The 26,593-nt window shown below is 49.8% G+C and overlaps 9 protein-coding genes across 9 annotated transcripts; 7 read left to right on the top strand and 2 right to left on the bottom strand.

The window, feature by feature from the left end:
- Positions 1-790: 790 nt before the first annotated feature.
- ura7 (small subunit rRNA maturation protein UTP4) lies at positions 791-3,688 on the top strand (the record flags this gene model as incomplete). Its single annotated transcript, XM_040953434.2, has 2 exons — positions 791-1,844; positions 1,911-3,688. 2 exons carry the CDS (start codon positions 791-793, stop codon positions 3,686-3,688), a joined length of 2,832 nt encoding a protein of 943 aa, XP_040816118.2.
- Positions 3,689-4,308: 620 nt separating this feature from the next.
- N7455_002618 (putative Yippee zinc-binding protein Moh1) lies at positions 4,309-4,943 on the top strand (the record flags this gene model as incomplete). The annotated part of the gene is made up of 2 exons (XM_065604320.1): positions 4,309-4,623; positions 4,710-4,943. Exons 1-2 carry the CDS (start codon positions 4,525-4,527, stop codon positions 4,941-4,943), a joined length of 333 nt encoding a protein of 110 aa, XP_065462811.1. The 5' UTR covers positions 4,309-4,524.
- Positions 4,944-5,753: 810 nt separating this feature from the next.
- N7455_002617 (alcohol dehydrogenase family protein) lies at positions 5,754-7,208 on the top strand (the record flags this gene model as incomplete). Its single annotated transcript, XM_040953271.2, has 6 exons — positions 5,754-5,902; positions 5,968-6,114; positions 6,187-6,283; positions 6,342-6,806; positions 6,871-6,992; positions 7,048-7,208. The coding sequence occupies 6 exons, from the start codon at positions 5,754-5,756 to the stop codon at positions 7,148-7,150; spliced, it is 1,083 nt and encodes a 360-aa protein (XP_040816244.2). The 3' UTR covers positions 7,151-7,208.
- Positions 7,209-7,320: 112 nt separating this feature from the next.
- On the top strand, positions 7,321-9,003 carry N7455_002616 (KH domain-containing protein; the record flags this gene model as incomplete). Its single annotated transcript, XM_065604319.1, has 3 exons — positions 7,321-7,513; positions 7,652-8,167; positions 8,303-9,003. The coding sequence occupies exons 2-3, from the start codon at positions 7,774-7,776 to the stop codon at positions 9,001-9,003; spliced, it is 1,095 nt and encodes a 364-aa protein (XP_065462810.1). The 5' UTR covers positions 7,321-7,513; positions 7,652-7,773.
- A 1,764-nt stretch (positions 9,004-10,767) lies between these two features.
- Positions 10,768-13,264, bottom strand: N7455_002615 (putative LPXTG-motif cell wall anchor domain protein; the record flags this gene model as incomplete). Its single annotated transcript, XM_040953419.2, has 2 exons — positions 10,768-12,615; positions 12,746-13,264. 2 exons carry the CDS (start codon positions 13,262-13,264, stop codon positions 10,768-10,770), a joined length of 2,367 nt encoding a protein of 788 aa, XP_040816266.2.
- Positions 13,265-16,769: 3,505 nt separating this feature from the next.
- On the top strand, positions 16,770-18,905 carry dspD (putative protein-tyrosine phosphatase; the record flags this gene model as incomplete). Its single annotated transcript, XM_040953388.2, has 1 exon — positions 16,770-18,905. One exon carries the CDS (start codon positions 16,770-16,772, stop codon positions 18,903-18,905), a length of 2,136 nt encoding a protein of 711 aa, XP_040816287.2.
- Positions 18,906-19,727: 822 nt separating this feature from the next.
- N7455_002613 (putative S-adenosylmethionine-dependent methyltransferase) lies at positions 19,728-21,005 on the top strand (the record flags this gene model as incomplete). The annotated part of the gene is made up of 2 exons (XM_040953307.2): positions 19,728-19,872; positions 20,075-21,005. Exons 1-2 carry the CDS (start codon positions 19,814-19,816, stop codon positions 21,003-21,005), a joined length of 990 nt encoding a protein of 329 aa, XP_040816262.2. The 5' UTR covers positions 19,728-19,813.
- A 222-nt stretch (positions 21,006-21,227) lies between these two features.
- Positions 21,228-22,345, bottom strand: N7455_002612 (putative nicotinamide N-methyltransferase; the record flags this gene model as incomplete). Its single annotated transcript, XM_040953300.2, has 2 exons — positions 21,228-21,769; positions 21,847-22,345. 2 exons carry the CDS (start codon positions 22,343-22,345, stop codon positions 21,228-21,230), a joined length of 1,041 nt encoding a protein of 346 aa, XP_040816374.1.
- A 2,024-nt stretch (positions 22,346-24,369) lies between these two features.
- On the top strand, positions 24,370-25,975 carry N7455_002611 (putative C2H2 finger domain protein; the record flags this gene model as incomplete). Its single annotated transcript, XM_065604318.1, has 3 exons — positions 24,370-24,384; positions 24,477-24,958; positions 25,138-25,975. 3 exons carry the CDS (start codon positions 24,370-24,372, stop codon positions 25,973-25,975), a joined length of 1,335 nt encoding a protein of 444 aa, XP_065462809.1.
- Positions 25,976-26,593: the final 618 nt, after the last annotated feature.

Genomic DNA, 26,593 nt, shown 5'->3' with positions numbered 1-26,593 from the left:
GTCAGGTTGCTGATCGGTAATTGCTTCCTAATCAATATGCGGACGGTAGGGTTGTTGACCGCTTCTTATCGGTTGGTCGATTTTCAATTCACTCATCTCTTTCTGTGACGGTGAGCTGCAATAGGGAATTCGAAGATATCCCACAACGTTCGCACAAATACAATGTTCCAAAACCACTTTTTTTTTGCTAGGCAGTTAAGACGCATTGGATATATAGTGGTTATTGTCTATGTACCTTGAATTTACAGCTACATGTGTCCATTTCGTCCTATACAAGTATATACCTTAAGGTTGAATCCGATGCCACGGCATATATCTAGGTACTAATCGACCCCGGGAGACACTCACATTTCAAATTAGAAACCAGAGTCTAATAATAAAAGGACATCTAATCGACGGAATTACTTTTAGCCACAGCGATATATCATCGTTATTGTTCGCTCTTCTCGTAAATGTTCATGCATCGATATATTGGCCTGATTAATAAGGCATATGATATTCGAATACCTCACACGTGATCTCGGGGAAACATACCCGACTAGCCAAGATATTCCGGCCGCTAAAAATTATCTACAGAAAAAAAAAGCGGCAGCGCAACAGTCGCAAGGAAAGCTTTGGCACCACGTTATAATCACCCATTTTTGTTTAAGATATGACTGTCTAAAGGCTGGATTTACAGCCTAAGCTGAATTATATCTGAATTGATCTTCAGCACCCCCATTTCTGATTTGCACACCGTTCAAAACCATCCGAAACGAGCTCTCTGGCTTCGAAGCCCACATCTTCAATCATGGATATCCACCGTTGCCGTTTCGTTTCTTATAACCCACAGGCGATCAATGCACTTGCATTCTCGCATCCCCCGTCAGCAGATCTAGCTGGACGTGGCGTACCCACCCTCAGACTCGCGATCGGTCGTGCGAACGGTGATATTGAAATATGGAACCCGATGCGCGGCGCCTGGTTCCAGGAGACCGTGATGCGTGGAGGCAAGGATAGAAGCATCGAAGGACTTGCATGGACTCTGGATCCCCAGGAGGACGGGCCCGATGGCACCAAATTACCGGGAAAGCTGCGTCTGTTTAGCATTGGATACTCCACGGCTGTTACCGAATGGGATCTTGAGAATGGTCGCCCGCTGCGCCACTCCAGTGGAAACTATGGAGAGATCTGGTGTCTTGCTGCGCAGCCCCGCTGGCAGCCGACCAAGGGCAAAGATGGCAAGGTGGTTCCTCCCGCCGAGGGCGAGTACACCGGTCAGCACCTCGCCGCAGGATGTGCGGATGGGTCGATTGTCATCTTGTCTACTGCCGATAACGAGCTCAAGTTCTTGCGTCTGATGCGTCCCTCAACGAAAAGAGCGCGCGTCCTGAGCGTCACCTTCCAGAACCGCCATACCATCGTCGCTGGTTATGCTGATAGTTCTATCCGTCTCTTTGATATTCGTACTGGTCAGATGCTGCGCACAATCTCTCTGGGCAAAGGCCCCACTGGTGGTCCGAAGGAACTGTTGGTTTGGTCAGTGAAATGTCTGCCAGATGGCACGATCGTTTCCGGTGACTCGGCTGGTGAAATTCGATTCTGGGATGCGAAGAACTATTCCCTCGTTCAACGGATTCAGGGTCATCTCGCCGATACTCTTGATATCGCAGTGAGTGCCAATGGAGATACCGTTGTCAGTGGAGGTGCCGACCAGAGGACGGTCGTCTACCGCAAGAAGGAGGGCGAGAAGGGCAACAAGAAGGGTCGCTGGGCTGAAATCATGCATCGTCGCTACCACACCCACGACGTCAAGACCTTCGCTGTCTACGAAACAAAGGATATCAGTATCGCTGTGTCTGGAGGTATGCCAACCCTGGCCCACTACCAATTTGAGGTGTTCTAGCAATGCTAACTTGTTTCGTTCAAAGGTCCCGACGCAACACCGATCGTTCTTCCTCTTCGTGAATTCGGAAAGGAACACCACCGCAAGCTTTCGAGTCTCCCGCAGATTCCTCAGCTCACCTCCGCACCGTCGTCCCGTTTGGTCATGAGTTTCTGGGACAGAGAAGTGAGCCTGTGGCGTGTGTCTCGAGGCCCTGCGTCTTTACATGAGAACATTGATGGCCAACGCCATAGACTCGTTGGTAAGGTTCTGATCCAGGGCGAGGAAAACATCTCATCGGCGATGCTGTCCTCAGATGGCAAGACGCTCGCTGTTGCAACCATTTCTGAGGTCAAACTATTTTCTCTTCGTCGCCGAAAGGGCGATGAGAAGGGTGCTCTGCGCGTCCAGAAGATTGACGTACCCAAGGCGCTTTCCGATGAAGGCGCTCGCCTTGTGACCGTCTCCCCCGACAGCCGATGGCTTTCAATTGTTCGCCCCAACAGCGACATCTACATGGCACGGATCCAGCCAACATCCGCATCTAATGAGAAGCCCCAGGTGATGCCACAGTTCGCGAAGCTCAAGAGAGCCACACGCCACGTACGACACGAAAAGGCATCCCACGGAACATTGGGTGACTACGAGAGAACGATACGATCTGTGGTGTTCTCAGATGACAGCAAGGTTCTGGCGAGTGGTGATATCTCCGGTTGTGTCGATACCTGGGTGCTCGGCACAGCGACAGGATCCGCGAACGGTGCGATCAAACGTAATGGAGCCTCAGAGTCCGATGATGATTCATCTGATGACGAGGACGAGGACGTTGTAATTGAGGGCGAGCGCTGGACTACCGCTGCCACCGAATCACCAATTCCTCGTATGAAGTCTGGCATTACTTTGTTGTCCTTCCGTCCCAAGTCTGCCCCCACACACAAGCTTCTGGCCAATGGCATGCATCAGTCTGACGAAGATCGCCTGATGGTCCTCACAAGTGAGCACCAGCTGATCGAATTCGATGCTCGGGATGGCAAATTGTCCGACTGGTCTAGACGCAACCCCAAGGCATACCTCCCCGCAGAGTTCCGAGGCGTTAAGGACCGAGCTATGGGCTGCATGTGGGATCTCTTTGAGGGCCGCGAGCGCCTCTGGCTCTACGGAGCATCTTGGCTGTGGATGTTTGATCTGCTCCAAGACTTCCCCTCCCCCGAGGAGGCTGCAGCTGTGGCCGAAGAGGGTAAGACCGCGGGTCAGCTTGCCAAGGCATCGAAGCGCAAGCGCGAAGCCCTCGACGATGACGAAGAAGAGCGGAGGAAGCACAACACCGGTGCCGGTGATCGAATTGCTCAGTCACAAATGGATGTCCACTTTGGCACCAAGGTCCGCAAGATCGTCGGGAGCGATGAATCGCAGGGAGAATGGATCGCGCTGGATAAGGAACGTCCCCGTGTCGCAGGCGAAGATGACGAGGCCTACGAGTACGACGAGACCTTTGCAGCCACCAATGAGACCACACTTGCCCGTCTACGACGCGGTGATGGAACTGCGGCCGAAACCGAAACCCCACAAAAGGGATCGCAGAAGACCGTTGGCGATACCCCGAAGAAACAGCTGGTGGAGGCTAATGATGCCTCGGCTCAGCCTACACGCCGGTGGTGGCACACTTATAAATACCGTGATATTCTCGGAATCGTACCACTCAACACCTTGTCGGATGACGGTTCCGACGACCAGAACCCGAGTGGGATGCTGGAAGTTGCAGTGGTGGAGCGACCTATGTGGGACGTTGAGCTGCCTGGTCGTTACGTGAAGGACTATGAGTGAAGCAGAGAGATGTGAGAGGGCTTTCTGTAAAAAAAGAGAATGCAGCTGATTCGACATGTAATTTGGTCATTTGAGCATACTTGGAGGAGCGCATGTTATCGGCGCCTTATGTACAGGGATTCTGAATTGATAATTACCCCCAAAAATAGCTCTATAACTGGATTCTCGTATATCCCTGGGATCTAAACATCTCTTGAAGTACAAAAGTCGGGACAAAGGAACCTTGGAAATCCCGAGCTCCCAAAGTTTACAACGGTGATCCAGAACCAGTGCGGGGCCTTGGGCTGAGTGACTTTAAGCCCCCGAGTTCAGGCTCCCTTGACTTTTAAACCCTCTGTACACCCTCTAATGCTGAGCTGATCTTTCTGAAAAAGCCTTGAATCCACTGCCCTACGTTGTCTCCGTGAATCCCGAGTCTCCTTCCGATCCGCTTATCGGCTTATCGTCAACACGTCAGCTCCAGGGCTGTCAGGTCCGACACATCTTCCTCCTTCCATATAGACCCTCTGCAAGGGCCAGGGATACTCTATCATAAATTGAGAAATCTTGCATTTGCCAGAACATATACTCTCAAGAAATCCAATAGGGAGGTCAACGGCAGGACTACAGCATAGGTCTTCCCAGGTCGAAGCCAGGGCGGGGCCAACTACTCCAGATCGAAGAAAGCAGACAAACACACTGCCCCTTTTCAATAAACGGACCACATACCCCCTCTCTATTCAAGTGTCAGCTCTCCGCTGCTTCGAACTCACTTCTCAGGACCTCGGCTGCCATCTCAGAACTCCCCAACAGAATCGCATCCTACTTCCGACAATAACCGCATAACTACAGCCACCATGGGTCTCTCATACAACGTTTACTTGACTGCCAACAAGATCTTTGGTTGTAAGGGATGCAAGACCCATCTGGCAGACTTCAATGAGATTATGAGCCGGGTATGAGAATTCATCAAATCCTCTTCTTCCTACACCTTTCCTGCTATAAATAGCTTGTTGCTGACCCATGACTTTTGACTTCCTAGAACTTCCGAGGCCAACACGGGAAAGCATACCTCTTCAATAAAGTTGTCAACGTCACGCAAGGCGAAGCTGTAGAGCGCAGCATGACAACTGGACGACATATCGTGCGCGACATCGCGTGCAGACAGTGCAAGGAAACGGTAGGATGGAAGTACGACAAGGCGTACGAGAACAGTGAGAAATACAAGGAGGGCAAGTTCATCCTCGAGGAGGAACTCTTCTGTGTCGTTTGTTAGTGGAAGGGTGATTGTCCTTCCACTCATGCGGCGGCCCTCATGTGTGTCGACCTTGATCTTTGTCGTGCACCCCGACAGGCCGATTCTCGGTTCTATGATACGAACGGAATTTGCATTCTCTGAGCATTCTTGCGTTTCTATGCTTTTTCAAGACTGATGATTCTTGCCACTTGTTTTGCTTTCTCTTTCTCAGCTTTGGTATTTGCGAAAGGCGCCACTAGGAGTATTTGCTTTTCTTTGTTCGGTTTCTTTGGACACAGTGGAACTGAACTAGCCACACGTTTGCAGAGCAGAACTTGGGTGTCAGTCAGCCTTTCTAGTACGTCCTTGGAATACATTTTGAAGGTTTATATCTTTCACGTAGCATCCACCATCTATAAGAGTGGATGCCCGTTTGCTTGGAGTAGTCACTCAAATTTCCTTCGAGCTAGTCTGTCTGTATCTACAAACATATATGGAGTACATCGTATAGAACTAAACCTTACTAGAAAAAACAACTGTCTCCATCCATATCCTATTTCGGCGCTTTCAGTGGAGACCAACCACCGTAGGTGGGCACACTGTACCAGCCCCACTAAGTGACTCGCACAGAAGCCCGAGACTGGAGAAATTAGTCAATATATTCTTTATAACCCATTCGGATCCATCTACAATCTGATCGTTCGATATTGAAGAAATTTGGCTTGGGATATCCACTGTCATTGTAGCAGCTGACTCCGAGTCCCCCACCAAACCCTCAAAGTAGGTCTCTGCTGTCGTACTTCAACTGTCGGATTTCTGTAAAAAGTTTGAAAACTGACCACTATCAGAATGACTTCTGCTCCCTCGGACTCTGGTATGATGCAGGCGGTCGTGTTTCACGGCCCGTATAAGGTCGCTGTTGAGCAGAGGCCTATTCCCAAGGTGCAGAACCCGGAGGATATTGTAGTCAAGGTGGGGTATACTGCGCTTTGTGGAAGGTGGGTTTGATCTATACTTATCTTGCAAAAAGACTATTATCGCTAATTTTCATGATATCGTTTAGTGAGTTGCACATGTTCCGTGGCGTGGAGCCTGCCGGAACAGGATTTATCATGGGTCATGAGTTTGTTGGCGAGGTTATTGAAATGGGCAGTGCTGTCAAGACTCTCCAGAAGGGTGACCGTGTTGTTACTGCGTTCACTACTTCCTGGTAAGTCGCATCCTCGCTAGATGCTCGTTTTGCTGTGCAGTTGTACGAACATTGCGCTGACATCATCGATAGCGGCGAATGCTTCTACTGCAAGCAAGGGTGGTCTTCTCGCTGTGATAAGAACGGTCTCTTTGGATGTGACAGCTTGGACGGTGGACAGGCTGAATATGTGGGTTTCTAACCATATTATGGCTTGTTCTCTACATACTGATACTAAGACTATACAGGCCCGAATCCCCAATGCTGACGGTTCCGTCATGAAGGCCCCCGAGGGCGTTGACGAGAAGTATCTGGTGCTCATGGGAGATATCTTCCCCACGGGCTGGTTTGCAGCCAACAATGCATTCAAGAACTCGACTCCCGAGCAGATTGCTGAACAAACAGTGGTCCTGATTGGATGTGGACCTGTCGGTCTCTGTGCGCTCATCAATGCTCTGGAGTACAAGCCCAAGCATATCCTGGCGGTTGACTCAGTCCCGTCGAGACTGGAGCTTGCCAAGTCACTCGGTGCTGAGCCGTGGAACTTCCAGCTGGACCGGGCTGGTCTAGACAAGCGTGTTCAGGAGCTGACAAATGGACGTGGTGCCGATGCTGTCATCGAAGTTGTCGGGTTGAGTCCTGCCTTGCGCACTGGCTTTGAACTTCTGCGACCTTGGGGAACTATTAGCAGTGTTGGTGTCCACAATGGAGAGGTAAGTAGATCTGGATTTGGATTTGGATTTGGATTTAGTATTGTTGCTAATGAGATATACTCAGATTCCTTGGGACGGCAATGATGCCTATTCCAAGAACCTCACTGTCCAGATGGGGCGATGCCCTGTTCGGTCTGTTGCTCCTCGGGCTCTGGAGGTGCTCAAGAGAAACCAACATAAGCTTGGGTGAGTGTGATCATGGTATATATGACTGAGATATTAGTTGCTAACCAGTAAATAGTTTCATGGCTGATAAGATCATGCCGCTTTCGCAGGCCGTGGAGGCCTATGACATATTCAACAAGATGCTGGTCCAAAAGGTGATCTTCCGAGCTGATCAGTAAAGAATATGTATATAACTAGGTAGTATTAAATAGAAAAAAAAAGCAATAGAAGAGTAGAAATATAATGAATATATACAAAGTAAAAAAGAAGTCCAAAGAAAAAAAGAGGCAGATTTTCATACTCGGGTTCTCCGCTTAAAGCAAAACACCTGCAACCTCCACCACTTGAACTTCTTCACTTCACATCTTCCTCCATCTCCTCACCTTCTTCCCTTTTCTCTTCTTCTCCTCTTTCTCCTCTTCCCTCCTCCTCTCCCCTTTCTCTCAGGTGCTTTTTTCCTATTTCATCTTTCTTCTCTCTTAATCCGAGATTCTGCCGATTTCCCCTCCCACCCATTTCTCCACTTCCTATCTCCCTCTTCTGTAAGTCCTCACTCTTTCTAGTTGGATCCTATTGCATGGGTTTCCTTCACTTGAGAATCTGCGCATAGTCGCGTGTCTCATGCGCACTCCTTTCTGCCTCTATTACAAAACTGACTTTACCACTATTGGAGTGTGAAGTCTCTACCGTCCGCATCTCGCGACCGTACGGCCTTAAAGAAACCTATCCCGCCACTCACTTGACCCTTTCAACCCGTTTAACCGCTTCTCCCACCTCCATCGATTACCGATTACCGACAAAAATGGATTCCACCGAGATTCACCAAACCACTGTCGTGGACGAGCCCATGACTGATAACTTCAACGACAACCTCGCCGATCAGGGTGACCTCGAGGCCCCCCTCAAGACCGAGGAGGAGTATGCTATCGCTGAGTTGACTCTGCGTGCTATTGTTTCCTCTAAGGAGGCCGGTGTCATCATCGGCAAGGCGGGCAAGAACGTTGCCGATCTCCGCGACGAGACCGGTGTCAAGGCCGGTGTGAGCAAGGTAGTTCCCGGTGTCCATGACCGTGTCCTGACCGTCACTGGTCAATTGCGCTCGCTTGCTCGCGCCTATGCGATCGTGGCAAAGGGTCTTCTGGAGGGTGCCCCGCAGATGGGCATGGGCGGCATTGTCTCTAACAATGGGACCCACCGTAAGTGATATCTTTTTTTTGTTCGCCCTCGATATTTTGATCTGGACTTGTTCTTTTGTATGAGGAGTTCAAGGAACCCATACAGAGTGTCCGGAAATTCTCATTCTAATCCGAGCATGTTCTAACTTTCTCTAGCCATTCGCCTTCTGATCTCCCACAACCAGATGGGCACCATTATTGGACGACAGGGCCTGAAGATCAAGCACATCCAGGATGCATCGGGTGTTCGCATGGTTGCGCAGAAGGAAATGCTCCCCCAATCCACAGAGCGCATTGTCGAGGTCCAGGGTACCCCCGAGGGCATCGAGAAGGCCATCTGGGAAATCGGCAAGTGTCTGCTTGACGACTGGCAGCGCGGCACCGGTACAGTTCTCTACAACCCCGCTGTGCGCGCGTCTCTCAGCGGCTCGCAGCCCCTCAACAACAGCCCCCCGGCTGGAAATGGCTACCAGAGCAACACCAACAGCCGTCAGTACAACCGCACCGGCAACGGCGCCGACTTCAGCGATGGTGGATATAACCGCCGATCCAACTCCGATGCTGGAAACCGCGGCTACCCCCTAGTTACGGAAGATGGCGAAGAGATCCAGACCCAGAACATCAGCATTCCTGCGGACATGGTTGGATGCATCATCGGCCGAGGCGGAACCAAGATTACAGAGATTCGCCGAAGCTCTGGCGCTCGGATTTCGATCGCCAAGGCTCCTCATGACGAGACCGGCGAGCGCATGTTCACCATCATGGGAAGTGCCCAGGCTAACGAAAAGGCCCTGTACCTTCTCTACGAGAACCTGGAGGCCGAGAAGACTCGCCGCAGCCAGCTTCCCCAGGAGTAAATCCCCCGGGATTGTTCCTGATGTGTGTGTGCGGATGAGACGGTCCTAGCAGGACTTCTTTGTGTTCTTCTGACCTTACGACTTCCTTGAAGACTTGTCGGTCACGATCAGCGGCGGTCATGTGCTAGCGCTTCTTTTATTTCTTTTTTTTTATTCCTCTATTTCATTCCAATTGCTTTAGGTCTTTTCCTCTTGATCTTTTTCGGCTCTCTTTTGAGGTTCTAGCCTCACGACACATCGCTCTTATTCACAAAAAAAAGACAAAAGTTCACTGCGATGGATGGAGGGTACACATGCGTATTAGATACCAAGTTTGTGTGGTCTTTATCGACCATTGTGCGTTGAATTGCATCGCAACCCGAATGTCTCTCGATCCTCACCCTCACACCTCCATTCCCTCCCTCGCTTCCCCACATCCAGCTGAACTGTCACCCTGATGTCCTTAATCCGTCTTTACCCCCGATTCCTGAACCACAGACCTCTCCGCCCACCATCCCAGTCTCTACCTTCCTCCTTGTCCTTGTCATCGTTCCACCTTGTACGCCACCTGTTTGTAACTGGCGGCGTATATTGATCCTTGTCTTTCCTCCACTCTTATCTCCTCGGCTTATGTACCCTGTTCTTGTTCTCTTCCTATCCCTGACTTACTGCAATGCTACCACCTTTTACCCTACCCTCTCCTTATTGTGGTGTATCTTGACCCTTGAAAACGAAACCTTTAAATAATAAAAAAACGCTTCTTGTCTCCCAATGACTCTTCTTCCATGTGTCTCCTTGTTGCGTACTACCTTGGCTGTTCTCAAATACGAATATCTAGTGTTAAATATCACTAGGGCATTGCCATATCTAACTATCGTGAAATACTCTCCAAAGGAAGTGATTCCTCATATATTGTTTGCAAGTGGACCGTTTGGTTTATCTGCTTTGATATTAAATATCTTTCTATAAGATACAAAACGAAAGTATAGCGCATTAGATGCTTAGATTGTATATATTACTATAGAGCAAAAAAAGGTATTAAGAAAGCTTTTGAATATCTCATTTCATTCCATTCCATCATTATGTAAATGCTCATCTGCGACTCACTGACAAAAGAGATAGCGGGCAACAGACCTAGATACAAACACGTGCCCGCAACAAATGAGATGCGACAAAAGGATAAACAGGAAAAAGAAAAGGGGGAAAAAAAACAGGGAAAAGTAAAAGTGACATGAACCCCTAGGCCGTGATACACAAATGAAAAAGGTGCCACCCGGTAAAGAGGTATTATGGACAAGAGACGCCGCCAATGGTAGGTTTTTGTACATGAATTTGACAAACCACCAGTAGACATATTGATATGTTTATGGTGGTGAGACAATGTGTTTTTTTTTTTTGCTGTTAGAGATATTCCCCACAGACAAATATCACACAGAGAAATGTAGACATAGAATAGGATGGGTAATGTGCATGTGCTGGCAGCGTGACGGGTGTGGGTTGTCTTTTTCTCAAATCAAATACAGAGGAGATTCGTTAGAACGCATAGCGTAATGTTGTGTGTGGAACTGTGGACAGGAGGTAAAACTTCCAACTGTCGTGCTGTCTGGTCAGACATGCATATAACAAGCAAAGTCCTTTCGAAAGATGGAACGAGAACGCCGATGTCGAAGCAGATGTCCGAAAGAAACAGGATCAGATGCGGGGTCGCTGCGTAAAAGAGTTGAAGATAACATAACCGGATATGTCGACGGTTGGCATGCATGGATGACATGAGAGGTGTGGACGTTAATCGATGCTGTCGTCGAGGTTTACATTGTTGGGGGTAGCAGGGACGCGGTTTCGAAGACCGAATCTCCGTGCCCCTAAGCTGTTCGTTCGCAGTCGTGGTGTTTGGATTGGCGTGTAGCTGGTTGCTACTTTGCTCGATGGCGTCGAAATTCTGGTCTGGGAGGGTTCCATTTGGGACGAGCGCAGATTTTCTTCGACGGGAGATCCTTGTACGTTATTGGAAGAGAAGCTGGGCGTTAGGCCGTAACGGCGCGACCCGGCCTGGATGTTGGAGCGGGATGTCGCGGGGGTGTATGTAGCAGGGTTAATGTAGCTTCGACGGAATGAGAGACTGGATGAGAGAGTCGGTGTCCGAGGTTGTGCAGACTGCACCTGCGGCTGGGGCAATTGTGATGATTGGTATTGCGGGGAGCGGGGGGAGTATCCGGGGCCGCTTTGGTCCTGCTGCGCACCGGAAATGGAGCGGGATACTGTGTGACCTTGGGAGAATCGTTGCCGAGGAGGGGGGATGGCTTGTGCAGGAAGCGGTGTGCCAATCTCTGTATTGGCTCTGGAGACTGAACGACTGTGTGGACTTTCAGTCTCTCCGCTCTCCTCGCCAATGGTCAATCTGCGGCTGCGGAGGGAACTTGACATGCGATTGAGACGACTGGTTGGGTTAGATATGCCGGGAGATTGGGTAGGACTCTGTTTATCCGCCGTGTTTCCAGGGCTGGCATTGACCAGGGATGCTCGACGTGCATCAAGACGACTGGAGATGCGAGTCGTGCTATGGCGCCGCTCAACTCCTTCGGGATCCAGGTTCCCATTTCGCTGATAAGTTGGTATGGACATACGAGCATCGACCCCCGTGCCATTCGATAATTGGGGCTGCACGCTTGTCTCCCGGCTGGACGACGGTCGAGCACTCTTTAGCTGCTCATCCGTCAAGGCTAGGCAAAGCTCGGTCAGGCTACGGCACACACTGTCCGCTTTGCGGCGGGCATGTCGTTCAGGTGAGGTGTATCCTCCATTCACAACAGAGGCAGTGCCCGACGGAGCTGTATTGACGCCCAACGCGGTGGAAAGGTTTAAAGCATCGGTTATAGTCGCCTCGAGGGAGGTGTACACGTCACCGCTCAAGACAACTTTGGCCTTGGCCAATGCGGATTGCAGAATCGGGTGCACCGGGCTATGTTCAGTATCTGCAATCGAGGCGCTAGTTTTGCGGCGCTGCTTCGGTGAGGAGGATAAGGTGGTAATGGCAGTGTTTGCAGTTCGCGGTCTCTCATTGGTAGGGGTGTACATTGCCGCTGAAGACGATGGAGGTAGCTTTCCTGTCAATTCCAGCTTCTTGATGCGATCTTTCAGATCATCCAGTTCGTCCCAAACAGTGGATGGGGCCGTGGTGGACAGTGTCGACTCGGTTCCATCAGCGCGCGATCGTTCTGTATCGGCTCGCGGTCGCCCGGTCACTTCAGAGGCAGAAGGTTGCCGGCTGCTTCGGATTGTAGAGAGTCCCGAATGGCGATTTATGCGCGGATCGTTTATAGAGGACCGACGCTCCTGCTCCTCAGCCGCGGAAGGTGTGCGCGGTGAAGTTTCTGGGCTCGTGCGACTGAAGCGGCTTCTTGGAACGCCGACAGCGGATCGCGCGCCGGATCCCAGGCTACTGTAGCGGAAGCGATTTGGGTCGTCTAGAGGATGGGCGGATGACGCCGGAGTGTGGATCGAGCTGTAGGGGGCAGTGGGGGAATCGTTCTGGAAATGCAAGGGGCTGTCGATATTGCTATACCGCTGATCGGGTGAGGGGGTTTGTTCTGTCGTTGGCGACCGTAGACTTTGGCTCGAATAACCCAGTCGTGACTAGTCCATATGTTCTCGTTAGTTCTCGGGAATGTCGCAAGAAGGGGGTTAAAGCGGATGCTACGATCGATGAATTCGCAGAGCGATCAGGAATGCGATCGGCTCCAGGACCTGTATTATTCTCACTTACCCGTCTGAAATCCGAGCGACCTATCGAGTCGCGACGGCCGGAATCGGTTCTCGCAATATTTAGGAACACATCCTCGTTCTTTGGGCGACCCTCGTCCATCGAGGATTTGTCCTCGATTCCCCGATGAGTACCGTTTAAAGAGCCGTTAAGAGAGCGAGCATTGTCATTTAAGGTTCTGGTCGCTCCAGAATAAGCCAGACTTGATGGCATTGTTCTTTTCACATCAGGGCGATCTTGGTATAATTCGTCCTGTCTGGGCCTCTTCGAGGCATGGGGGGATTCAGAAGCTTGGGGGCTGGGTGAGCTGAAGCTTAGGACGGATCGCCGGGCGCGGTGCAATAAGGAGCGTTTGGTAGTTAGATTGGGTGTTTCATCGGTGGGGCCGCCGAAGCGAGTGTGCAACGACAAAGAACGCGAGTGAGGAAAATGTTGGAAATGTTGGAAATGCTGGTCATGGTCATGGTCATGATGTTGATTGACCTGGTTGGGCTGCAAATGGTCACGGGAACCTGCAGCCATCATGTACTTGGGTACTCTGTACTCTGTACGTTGTACAGAGTACGGTGAAGTACTGAAGTACTATGAGTACCTTTTGTATGAAGTATTCCTATGATTCTGGGGAAAGCGAGGATTGTATAGTTCCGATAGATTGGAAATATGCACAGTTCATAGTCATTGCAGGATGTCAGTAAGGACTTGTGGACTTGACCTGTCAGAAAGAATATTGGATGCGGGTATATACTGTGGGAAAAAAAATTTCAATATGGAAGGGCCTTTTTATTTTTCTATTGGATTTTTGTTGACTTTTTTTATTTTTGGCTAAGATTGAGATATCGACGGTACAATGTGAGTTAGAAGGGGCGTGGATTCAAGATGCTGGATGATACTATATAACTAATTACTATTTAGGTACATTATGTAGTACTACGGAGTAGTATGTACAGATGTAGATATAAGAATTGAAATATACGGGAAAGAGGAGAGAGCCCTGAAGGAAAAGAAGAAAAAAGAAAAAGAAGGGAAAAAAACAAAAACAAAACAATGAACCATGGTTCATTCCGCTAAGACCATGGTTACTTTGAAACAAATTGAATTTGACGTTGAAAAACAAACTGCTCGATTCGGGTTGTTATCATCAATGTTTACTATTGGATAATATCCATGGATTTACAAATGTATATATAAGTGCAGACTAAGACTTGATCAAATGTAAAAAAATGTAAAAAAAGGTAGTGGGAATTATTGAGGATGCCAGTAAACGGAATGGAAAAAAGTAGAAGGCTGGTTATGTTCTCCCTACAAAGTACATAGTATGTCAGGCTGAATGTGTTATACATATCATTCTATTCTGATGTGCTGCTTTCAATTCCTCCCCCCAAAAAATCAGCTTAGGCTAGAAAAAGTAGTCTAGGTGCATGTAAGTCGTTCTTGCTATTAAATATCCTGCTTCCAAAGGTCAATTGAGTGGCGAGGTAGTGTGGCACTGCCTCAACCTTGGAACATTGGGCTAATAGAGAAGAGACAGGCAAGGTCATGCCAATAAAGGGGCTTATTCAGTGATCTATGTCCTAGTGTGCGGAGTCTTCCCGGTGGCCTTGCCAATATCACCATGGAATCCTACAAATACAGAACGCCTTGTCTAGATCCTTGTATACCAAGTTACATTAGCCGAATCCTTCAACCTGGGGCACTGCCACTTAGCACCCATCGCGTGACAAATGGATTGTTACGTGCATATTGTTGCAATCCACTACCCAGGCATACAACTCATACGGAGGATGTGGACCAACTTGGTACTTTGTTTAGATTGATCATTAAACCGAAATCTATTTGTGGAATAATCTGGAGAGTACTCCATTGCGTATTGCAACGGGTGGCCAGTGAACCACAATGCTATTTTCAATCTATATACGGAGTACTCCGTACATGCATCAATCAAGACCAGACCAGGAGTTGATCGGGATAAAGTAGTTTAATTGAACATGCTGTCCTTGTATGAGATAAACCAATGGAAAGTGTTCTTCAAGTCTGAAACACAAGCATGTTGAGCGTAAGATGCGCATATCGTAATTCACATTTATTTTTAGAAGCGAGTTGATGGTGAAACATTTGGAGTTCCCTCATGATTAAGAACGTCAGGGGGCCCATCTATCCGGAACTTTTCTGACTTGAATCAGTTTTCGGTTACTAGGAATGTATACATACCGTGGGAATATCCTCTCCAGACTCGGCACATCGCAAAGTGAAGATCCAGTTTCAGGATTGTTACGACAACCCACGTGGAAATGGCCGATCATTCGTCATTCCCCGAAACCATAGTGGGCCTCGGGATTCAGTAACCCTCCTCAGCCTCGACATCCAGGGCTGATGTAATGTAGTATATAATTCGGTCCACGGGTGATTGTTTAGAATGAAATTGAATAGATTCATGATAATGTATGTTTGTATGTGCTGATACGGGGTAACTACGGAGTACATATGTACAGTTAGTACAGTTAGTACGGAGTATGTATGTACACGATCTAAGTGGCAAGTGTTAAGACCCGCTGGTTTCCCACTAGTGTGAACTTGGTGTGTTTCATACAGCGCCAAACCCAGATCCATGGGGTTTCAGGTCGTGTCTTCTCCTCTTGACATCGTCCAATTAGATCTCTCTTCCTATTTGGAGATGGCCCCTAAAACACAATGAAGTGGTCCAATGGTTATCATATCCACACAATGGGGTCAGCCAGCCCACCGTTCACCCATTCGAACCTTGGAATTTATTTCAATTTTCAGCCTTGGAAATTGCCTTGGAATAATATCTAACTATCTACAGCTATACCCCATACATAGAAAAAAAAATTAGTGGAGTTATGCCGAGAGAGAGAGAGAGAGACGGGAAAGTGAATTTGGAATTGAGCAAATCGACTCTCTCCCTTTCGGGTTACTACGCACAGCACATCTCCACCATATCCCGTCTCAAGTGTTTCCCCCCCTGGTCATCTCGGTCTTAAGCCGTTTGTACATATACGGGGTACTCCGTACTCCGTACTGTGTGTAACAGATGATTGTCAATCCTCAACTTTAAGGAACATACTCAGCTGTGCTATGTGGGACCTAACAGTACAACATATTATGAAGAGTAGAAAGAATTAGAATTCCATTATTTTTTTTCCAAAGATTGAAAATCCCCGTAACAATGTAGAAAGATAATATACACTAAGGTGGGAGAAGGCACACTCTCGAGCCTCTCATTTACCTTGGTTTGACGCCGACTAAACATTCCAGGGCGGCTAAAATTAGAGCACAGGGCATTGATTGGTTTTATCCCCTCTTTTTTTTTTCTGTGGTTGGGGTGTATTGTATGTTACAGAAGTTATACAAATGTACACCATTTTGAAAGAGATCTCTAAATAAAAACACAAAGGGTCCAAAAACCCGTATACTCTTTCTTCTTTCTTTCCTTTTTCACTTTCTACATCTAACCTTTTCTCTCTCTCTCTCTCTCTCTCTTCCTTCTATCTCTTCTATCTCTCCAGTTCCCTGGAGGAACCGCTTTGATTCTATCCTCAACTTTCTCCATCCGATACCTATTATTATTATTATTGATTTCTCATCTCTTTGATTTTTGCTCTTTATTCTTTGATCTTTGAATACCCTGTCATTCCTTCATATTCCTTGTCCCATACTGGAGAGAGAAAAAAAAAAAGAAAGAAAGAAATACACATACCCGTGTGATCTGGTATGTGGACTGCCTTCTCATATCCAACCTCTTTATTACACTGGTTCCCACCGGTTCCCACTCCTTCATGGCATCGTGCATTGTGTGGATGCCTTTCCCCTTGTGATTTGCATGATCGGATCATTAGTCTCAAACCCTTGCATTTCAGCTGCCCTAGATTCAAAGCTAACGCCCTTCCCCATGGAGACCCCATTTGCGCAGGTAGCAAGTGTATCTTCAATCCCGAATGCCATTCTAGCCCTCTATTGAGAGCCGGATTGAAAGGAACTTCCTTTCTTTACAGTGTCGACTTCTCGGACAATGCCAGTGCAAACTAGCCAGGCGTCCTTTCCGGACTCATTTCCGTCTTTCATGTCGGTGTTTGGTGGTCCCCTTCCGCGATACAAAGAAGAAGCAAACACCATCCACCCTCTTCAATACCCAACCCATGTCCCGGTCAATACACGCCTACTTCCTTCCCCCCACCGCGAAAGTGTTTCATCCATGACCTCAGTATCAACCGAGTCCTCCCCGACCACCACCATTTCGCCCTTCGATTCGCCCGGCGGGGGTGACATCTCTCCGAGCTCGTCCCCAGAATCCCCCTCCGCCATGTCCGTCTCATACCCAAAGTTCATGCCTTCCACACGGCCCGTGGAGCTTCCCCCGCGCCTTGCGCCTGTCGGTGAACCCCGCCTGTCGCAGCCCACCCCTCATAATCCGCGCCCAGACTCCCCGAAAGGGCGGGCGCGCAATCTCAAGAACCTGTCATTGCGAATGCCGCCCCCATCTCAATCGCGCCCACCTATCGCGACTGCATCGGTGGTGGAAACAACGTCAAAACACCACTTTGATGCCCTGCCATCTCCCATCGCGATCCCTTCCAAGAGCAAGAGCACGAAGCGACGCGCCGCGAATCTCACCATCCAGACCCCCACATTTAATAAAACGTTCTCCGGTATCGCCACCGATGCCGTGCCCCCAACTCCATCCCTGCGTCACGCAGAATCCTCACCTTCGCTTGCATCGATTACATCGCCCTCGTTCGCCCCACGGGGAGGTATGCAGCTTCCTCGGTTAATGTCACAAGGTGCGCGCCGCTTTTCTAGCGCATCTTCCGATGATGCTGTGTCACCTGTCACCTTGAAGCCGGTTGACGGATCTGGCTTCTCTCGCCGTGTTCTCGATGGACTAGAAGAAGAGGATGACCATCTCGACTCGCGCGAGTCGACCCGCAAGAAGGATCGTGGCTACCCGGATGGACCCATCCGAATCCATGACTCTGGTGTCTACTTGTATCTAGAACCAACAGCCGAAGAAGCGTCCAAATTTGACGTGGTGATCAACGTCGCCAAAGAAGTGGTGAACCCGTTCAGTACTAGCAAGGACGAGCGGAATGATACAGTGATGAGCACATGGCGGAACGCCTCCATGGCCTCGAAACGCTTCTCCCGCGGCGAGCCTCAGACTGCGATTTCAGAAATGTCCTTCAAGTCTGCCTGGGAATTCCAGCCCTCGGACTCCGAGTCGGCAACCCCTACGACCACAAGTCCTACAGCACCAACACCAGCACCGGAGTACCTCCATGTCGGTTGGGACCATAACTCCGAAATTCTCGAAGACCTGCTCCCGCTTTGTGAGCTCATTGACGAGCGGATTGCTGAAGGAAAGAAGGTTCTCGTCCATTGCCAGCTGGGCGCCAGCCGCTCAGCATCGCTGGTGATTGCCTACGGATTGTACAAAAACCGACACCTGGATTTCAACTCCATGTACGAAGCAGTCAAGGGACGCAGCCAGTGGGTTGGCCCAAACATGAGCCTCATCTACCAGCTGACAGACTTCCGCTCTAAATTGTTGCGGGGATCTACCTCAAAACCCCCACCTCAGGAGTGGTTCGTCCAAACCGGCCGACGAAGCTCAGAGCCTCAGGTGGCACGAGCTGAGCGCCCAGCGTCCAACGAATCTAGCCGACCAGCCTTCCGCGGACTGCCCCAGGCACCTTCAGTTAGCTGCCTCTCAATCCCCGAAACGACTTCAATGCGTCCCGCTACGAGCGATGACGGTAGCTACACAAAATTCAAGTCCTACTCGCCGAAGCGGAGTCTATCCCCCCGACCCCTCCCATTCCGACAGAAGTTCCAGTCCGTGGGACCTGCATCGGGTCGGCTACGAGGGTTGCCGCGTAGCGTCAGCAGCTGTGACCCGCTGGTTCAGACCCATGTGTTTGTACGTGATGCGCCAGACTTCAGTGGTGATTTGTTTTCACCGAGGACAAACGAATTCTTCGCACCGGCTCCTTCGGCACCACGATCATTCCACCGAATCGATCGCTCCGCAGCCTTGTCTCCACCTCCTATTCCCCACGCCATGGGCTTTACCACCGAACCGGCAGACCCCCGCTCGCCTCCCTCTGGCGGCGAGCCCCTGATCATGAGATCCATCGATGAATTCTTGTGATCTCTCCGCCTTGTGTCCTTTGAGACCAGGCTTGCAACGATTCCATGACCCGACATATTTTTCATGTCTCTTTCCCGATTTGAAGACCACCTGCTCAGCCACCCCCGGGATCCCGTACATCGTGCCCCGGGGGTCAATGCAACCGTTCTATTCTCACTTATTAATTTCTTCCACTCATCTCAATCAGATGACTGGCTTGATGATACTCATGACCAAAGCAGGCTTTGCTGTCCCTCATCGCCATTTTTTTCCGACTTGCATGCTTCCTGCATATTTCTTTTTGTCATTTGAACCTACGGGTCTTGCCAACGCCATTACTGGTCACCATCGCTTGAATATTTTTTCTCTTTTTTTTTTTACCATTGGCGTCTCGGGTGTCCAAAACGGACGAATTGATACCAAGGCCAGGTCTTCAAATATCGAAACAGAAGAGTCTGTTTCCTTTTGCCTGGTACCTGTAATATTATCGGAGGCTCCTATCTCTTTTGGGTTTTACTTCCCTTGGCTTTTGTCTCACTCTCGCTTGGTTATTTCGTGTCACTCTCATATTTTCCATCTTGCCGCTTAGATAAGGCCTTTGGTTCTTCTATACCTTTCTTTGTGTTGTTCAGCATTCGTGTGGTGAAGCTGCTTGGTTTCCATTGGACCTCACGGTATGCTTGGTTTATGGGTGAAGGGATGGCATGATGAATACCCCATTTGCGCATTCTCACAATAGAGATCGACGTTAAGCTTCAATTTTTTCTCGTAAAGCTGTAAATGCATGCGACATCAAGTCTAGTTGTAGTTCTAGTAGATCTAATCGTGGCTTCGGGCTATTTTGTTGACTGGAACGGAGATAGCGATAAGCCCCGAGAACACCTCCAACCCAAAAATTTTCCTTGCGCATCCTCTCCACGCTCGCGACAATGGCTGAAGAATCTCATCCGGCATACCTCTCACCCAGTGAGCTGGGCACAAAAGACTAGTATGTGTCCTTTTCAGCCGCACCCTCTTCCTCTGCTCGACGCAAGGACCGGGAATCCATGAACCCCGCTCTGCCCCTCCACAAGTGTTGTATACAGTACAGCGAATACAGCAATGGATCAATTGGGCTACCGATTGATCTATAAGACTGCCTCAGATATCCAAACAAATTCTTTAAACGCAAACTAACAATCCAAACCTAGCTGGGAATCCTACTACGCCCGCACACTAGCCCATATCTCGCACGAAGCTCCTAAGAATGACTCCGATGCCAATCACAAGTCAGGCCAAAATGACGACGATGCTGCATCAACCACTTCCGACCTAAATGAAGAAGATGACCCAGGCACATCTTGGTTCTCTGAACACAACGCCCCGCAAAAAGTCCTCCACTTCCTCACGCGCAAGTCCTTCCCCTTGTCGCCGCGCAATACAGCACACAAGAAAGGCTCCCGCCAGCCAAGTGTTCTAGATCTCGGCACTGGGAATGGGAGTATGCTTGCGCTGCTTAGGAAAAGGGGCCAGTATGCGGGACGTCTTGTTGGTGTTGATTACTCGAGACAGAGTGTTGAGCTTGCGAGGGAGTTGCAGCGCGTGAGAGGTCATTCGGCTTATCGGAGTGACTCTGAGGATGAGGATAAATCTGATGATGAAGAGGAAGCAGAAGTCGAGACTGGATCCAATGCCTTGCCGGAACAAGAAACATCCATCCAGTTCGAGGAGTGGGATATCCTCGGCTCTAAGGCTCTTCTTTCTGAGACGGGGCTCGAGGTATCTCCCTCCTCCCCCTCGGAGGAAACACTCCCCTGGTTCCCCTACCAGGAGAGCGGCTTCGATATCGTGCTCGACAAGGGGACGTTCGATGCCGTCTCGTTAGCTGATGATGCGAAGACCACCCGTGTATGTGAGAGGTACCCTGATATCGCGCGGCGCTTAGTGCGACGCGGTGGGTTCTTGATTGTTACTACCTGCAACTGGACCGAGGAAGAGCTGGTGCATTGGTTCACCGCTGATCGGACGAGTGGGGATCGGTTGGCGGTTTGGGGCCGTGTTGAGTATCCTCGGTTCCGGTTTGGAGGACACGAGGGACAGGGAGTTTGTACGGTGTGTTTCCAGAGGCTTGGGGATGCTTGATACTTAGTGGACCTGCGGAATACCATGCGAACTATACCCCTAAGCAAAAAGAAGATGGACTGCAGATAGCCAGTATAGACACATGCTGAATATTGTACCGAAATATTCCAATCATTTTATGCTCATCTAATTTTATACTCGTAATCTCATCATGCAAGGGAAATGGACGAGATATCGCTCAAAAATGCACCCAATACCATCACCAAACCCACAAGCCACAACCTACTCCCCCTTCCTCTTCAAAACAGCAATAACACACCATCTCTTCTGATTCTCCGTACCCTCCCCTTCCCTAACGGGAACCCACTCCCTGCGAATCTCACCGCCATCCTCCAACCTCTCAACCAAATCCCTCTCATAGATACTCTCAACCACAAACCCATTCTCAAGAACCGTCTCAAAGAACCCGGCAACAATCGCCCGTCCCGTATGGAATCCAGCAACAACCCACACCTTTCCACCCGGCGAAAGGAACCACTGCATCGTGCGGGCGAGGTTCTCATGCTGCGAGCGCATCCAGAAACAATCCGCCGCAACAATGCGCGAAAACCCACCCTTATTCACCGTCGCGAAAGAGTCATCCAGCACACCCCATTCATGCGGATGCATTGACACTTCCCCCGCGGCCTTAGGCGTGCGTTTAGCTAAATTGTGCTCAATATTGAAAGCGATTGCGCCGCTAAACGCAGGCGAGGACGGGTGGTCGGTAGCCACGACCTTCGAGGCATCGGCTAGAGCACAGATTACGGAAGGAAGGGCGGCGCCTGTTATATAATATGAATGCGTTAGTTTGGGTTGGGTGGGGTTGGCGGGGGGGTACAGTATAAAACTGCCAACTCACCAGCACCCAACTCGAGCACACTCTCGCCCTTAATACTCCACAACTCCCGGGTTTCTCTCTGGGTTTCTGTCTCTATTTCGCCTGGTGCGATGGGTGTGTCCGCTTGCTCGACACCCTCTGCGACAACCATCGCTGCGCTCCAGAGGAAATGCGCGAAGAGCTTGCGTCCCTCGTCGACAGGGTTCACGGATCCATCTGGCTTGGCTTGGCCTGCGGCGATCTCCTCGGAACGCTTCTGGCTTGAGCTTGGGTAGCTGGGGACCATGATGTTGAGGTCGCCATAGCGTGGGGAGCTGTAGAGGAGGTGTTGGCCTGGGTCGCCGTGGAAGGAAGGTGCGTCGTCTGGGAAAAGGTGGGGGAGGAATGCACTAAAGATGTCTTCGGATGATTCGTCGGTTTCAGTGTCGACGTCTTCGTTTTGGAAGTCTGGTGTTGGGGCGCTGGGTGTGTTGGTGGGATGATGGCGGCGGGGGAGGGGTCGGAGACGGGAATGAAGCATTGCTGCGGTTTTGTGAGGGGGTTTTCAATTAGTGTGTGGTGGGATTGGATCTGGTATGCACGAAGTAGTAGACCTCGAGGGTTTGTATAATTGAAAAGTCAATTGGCCTATTATGTGAGTCCGTTGCGATGCCCAATCTTCATCTCTTATCGGGTATTTTGATGATAAGGGTTTCTTCAGTTGTTTTTTTTTTTTTTTTTCAAAAAATATGTTTGCATTGTTTGATTGATAGATTAGGTGAGGTTCCCTCCGCCTTTCAGCCTTGGAGGTCCGACCACGTCATGGCAGCACGAAACTGGACCTCGGGAGAACAATAATAATGGGCTCATTGAAATGTTATCTTTATAAAACCATTGAGAAATAATTTTTAAGAGCTATGATAGCTTTCGGTAGCTCTAATAATTGGATCGACATCAATCCAACCTTCTAACCCAATAATAATACTGACAAGAAGAATGTCCCGAGTGTCTCAGCCGCAGGTCAATAATCGCGGGACAGGAACCTTAGGAATGTGCCAGAAACAAGAAATATCAGGGGGTGCCTCCTAGTATGAAGGGCGCCAAAAATAATTCCGCCCCAAGTCCCAAGTGCTCGTGCGCAAAAAGGGTAGTGTGACGTTCGGAGTAATGATCCCCTCCCGCTGGCGTTAGCGTGCAAGATGGCGCGACCTGATCGTAGGATTATGGTGACCTGAGCGATTACCTAACTGACACTTGGCCCCCCCGGGGCCCGGGGGCGCTTCAGTGCGGCCTTGGACTTGTCCTGAATTAGGTGATAAGCCACAATTCCTCAGGTCTTTGCCACAGTACAAAGATTATTCGTCTACTGCATACGTACATGAACTACCTAGGTATAGTTACATAGTTATATAAATTTATATCGTATCAGCTGGAGTGTATCAGGTGATATCTTTGACTAAGCCCCGATGACATCATTGGACCCACCACATCCACCCTCTTCCAAGCACTAGACCGGTCGATGCTATGCAGGTGATCTGGTCGATTACATGGCAAACCAGTACTTTCCAAGTCACTAGTTCAAGTACTTGCGGCCATCTCCTATCAACACACATTCGTCATTGCCCGGGTGGGAACCAAGTGACCTGATTGGTACTTGAATCTGGAGTCCAGCTATCCCATCTTGTGACCCTAGCTGATCGTCAGGCAACTGGAGGTTTTTTTTTTTTAAGCAAAAGTGTTTACTTATATTCCAAGGTTATCTACATTGTTATATACAATTTTGCATATAACGTTAGAAGTTCTCTATTATCAAAGCAATTGGGTTATTACTTTATAGCCTGAGCCTGGACCCATGGGACTATCCTTCAGAACCAGGGCGCAGACCCTTCCCCTGTACGGAACGCCATCCGAGGGCTACCTGGTATTAAGACACATTACCAAATATGATATTTAAGAAGAGATTATGCTCAACATTCGCCATCAGAAATTCATAGGATTTTTGATTGTTACTTGTTACTATTAACAACATGTCTTTATTCGGATAAGTGGATCCACTTTGCTATCGCATCAGAGGCATTGCGACACACACACACACACACACACAGATATAACACACAATATAGGGCATGCTTAGGGAACATAACATTACCTAGGTATGAAATATAGACAATAATATAGTCTAAAGGCATACATATCTTCAAATATATTAGCAATAAAATACCAATCTCGTATGTGTGACCGGTGATCGCTCCCCCCCGCATGCTCAAAGGGAAAGGCCCCCGCAAACCTGAGCGATTTTGGCTCATACCGGCCCTGACTCTTTCTCTCCTTCTTTCTCCTCTTTTTTTTCCCCTTCCACCTTTCTTTTTTTGGATTCACTCGCCTTTTTTCTTTATTCGCTCTCATTCTCTCTCTCTTCATTTCCTCTTCTCGCATTCATTGCTCTCCTCTATCTATACATCTCGGATCCCGGAACTCCGCCTTATTTCGCCTTCACTAAATTGAGGGCAACTCGTGTCCTAGAGGGTTGTCAATTCCATTGGAAGCTTCCTCTCAATTCTTACCATGGCCTCATTCAAGGTAAGTGTCTAGCATTTCCGCTTGACACCTGGACTTTTTTTTTTTTTTTTTTGGGAACCATACTAATTTATCGGCCCTTTGGCCAGTTACAGGAATTATCCATGTCGCGTCCTCTCCCCAATACCAGCCAGCGCCATCACGCGCATTCGATCTCGCTAGGTGCTCTCAATCCAAACCACCGTGTAACACGCCGGAAGAGTGTCACTACCGCCGCTGCCAATGCTGCCGCCGCAGTCGCCGCCTCCATGGAGGGTGGTGAGGCTACCTCGCTTCCCATGGGTGCGCACCGCCGCAGCCTTGCAGGCCGCAAGGGAATAGAGTCCGCCTCCATCGGAAACGTATCTGGATTCAGCTCCTACCTCTCCCGCAGCATCAACAGCCCCAGCCAGGAATCACCGGTCGCCCGCAAAGGTTCTCCGGGATCGGACCACTCCGATGGCAAGCCCAAGAACCGAAACCGCCGAGCCAGCGAGGGTGCCCAACTCAAAACCGAAGGGAAGCGTGCTTCGACGGCCATACGTTGCGATCGCTGCGGGAAAGGGTATAAGCATGGCAGCTGCTTGTCTAAGCATATGTGTGTATCCCCCCTACCGCTCGGCCGTCTTGTTCTAGCTCGATCGGGAATATGCACCATGTCGGCTCTGTGCAGGTCGCCCTCGTGGTTATTCAATTCCCCCTTCGTCACTGCCCCCCTTTCTTCCATCCCTTTCAGCAACATTTGATTGACGTGTTTTTTTTTCCGTGGTATCTTAGGTGGGAACACGACCCAGCATGGTCCGTCACTTCGAAACTTCTCATCTCCAAGCACCAGCAGGTTCAACTGCTGGAGGCTGCCTCCGTTTTGGTCACCATGAACCACGACGATCCACCCGATGAGTCTGCCGAGTTGGAGTCAGAATTGTCGTCTGGATCGCCGGACGCCCTGTCAGAAATGCGGGATGGCATCAGTTCCGTTGAGACCACGCCACCCCCAATGGACTCGGAGGAAGACGACGATTTCGAGATGTCGGGTGTGCCGGCGCAATGGGCCAAACGCCCCAGTGTCAGCAACGCCTCCGGTTTCTCTCGTTCTTACCAGTCCATTCCCTCCAGTTCGTACAACGAGAGTGCTCCGCTGCACTCGCCAAGCTTCTCCCACTTCCGCCACTCGAGCATCGACACCCGTCCTTCGACTGCGAACACACGGTTGCACGAGGATGATGAGGCGGATCTTGCCGCGGCCATTGGCCTATGCAATTTCGGGACTCCTCGCACGGGGCCTGTTTCCATGACCCCTGACGTCCCACCAGTGCCTCCGCTGCCGGCGCGCTACTTGGACTCAGGCAGCCACCCGAGCAACCAGGGCATCTACTCCCCTCAATCGCGTCCCACGGATGAGGCCGCTCGCCGAGACTCCGAGGCCAACATCTTCTTGTCCCGCTCACTTAACCCGTCGCTGTCGTACAAGGTGTCGGATGAGCGTGAAGTCCGTACTGGTGGTGACGATGCCCAGAAATCCCGTCAACGTCGCAATGCCGATGTTGACTTTGGTAACCGCTCTGCGCCGGCCGACGACGACGATGGCGGTGTCTTTGGCCACATGGAAGAGTAGATCCCCCACCCTCTCCGCGCCTGCGCACCTCCGAGCCAGTCCTTGGGTCAAATCGGCGCATTGCTGAACCACGACCCCTTCACGATCTCATGTACGAGCTTGAGCGAATTTTTTGAACCTTCTTGTTTACATGTTTACAACCCCTCCAGATGGAGAATAGAGCCAATGTTCAATAATCGTTCAGAGCTCTTTTCTCAACGGAGTATTTCACAATTCTCGGGACCTTTTTTTTTACTACCTTTTGAGATCCCCATGTATCAATCATGTCTCCTTGGCCCGCTTTGTGTTTTTTTTTCCTTTGTGTTTTGTTTTGCCCTATTCTGGAAACCCCTATAAATGGCTATACTCCGTATAGCCGGCGCATATTTATCATCCCCATCAAATACTTATATCCATAGGGACATGACCCCTTTCATGTCCTCTATGCTTCTCGTTTGTCTTCCTTTTTGTTCTGTTTTGGCCTCTCACCTCGCACATATATACCAAACCCACAAATTCTACGATCCGCTTCCCTACTTTTCCCACATGTGTATCTCGTCCATTCTTTTCTCTCCGTCTCCTTGTCCTCACTCTTCTATATCTCCTCACCTATGGTCTCTCACTCTCGTGTACTCAACC

Source organism: Penicillium solitum (genome assembly GCF_028829755.1).
Source record: "Penicillium solitum strain IBT 25940 chromosome Unknown utg000001l_segment0_segment0, whole genome shotgun sequence".
NCBI lineage: Eukaryota > Fungi > Ascomycota > Eurotiomycetes > Eurotiales > Aspergillaceae > Penicillium > Penicillium solitum.
The sequence above is the reverse complement of the archived record's forward strand: the minus strand, read 5'-3'. Positions and strand labels throughout refer to the sequence as shown.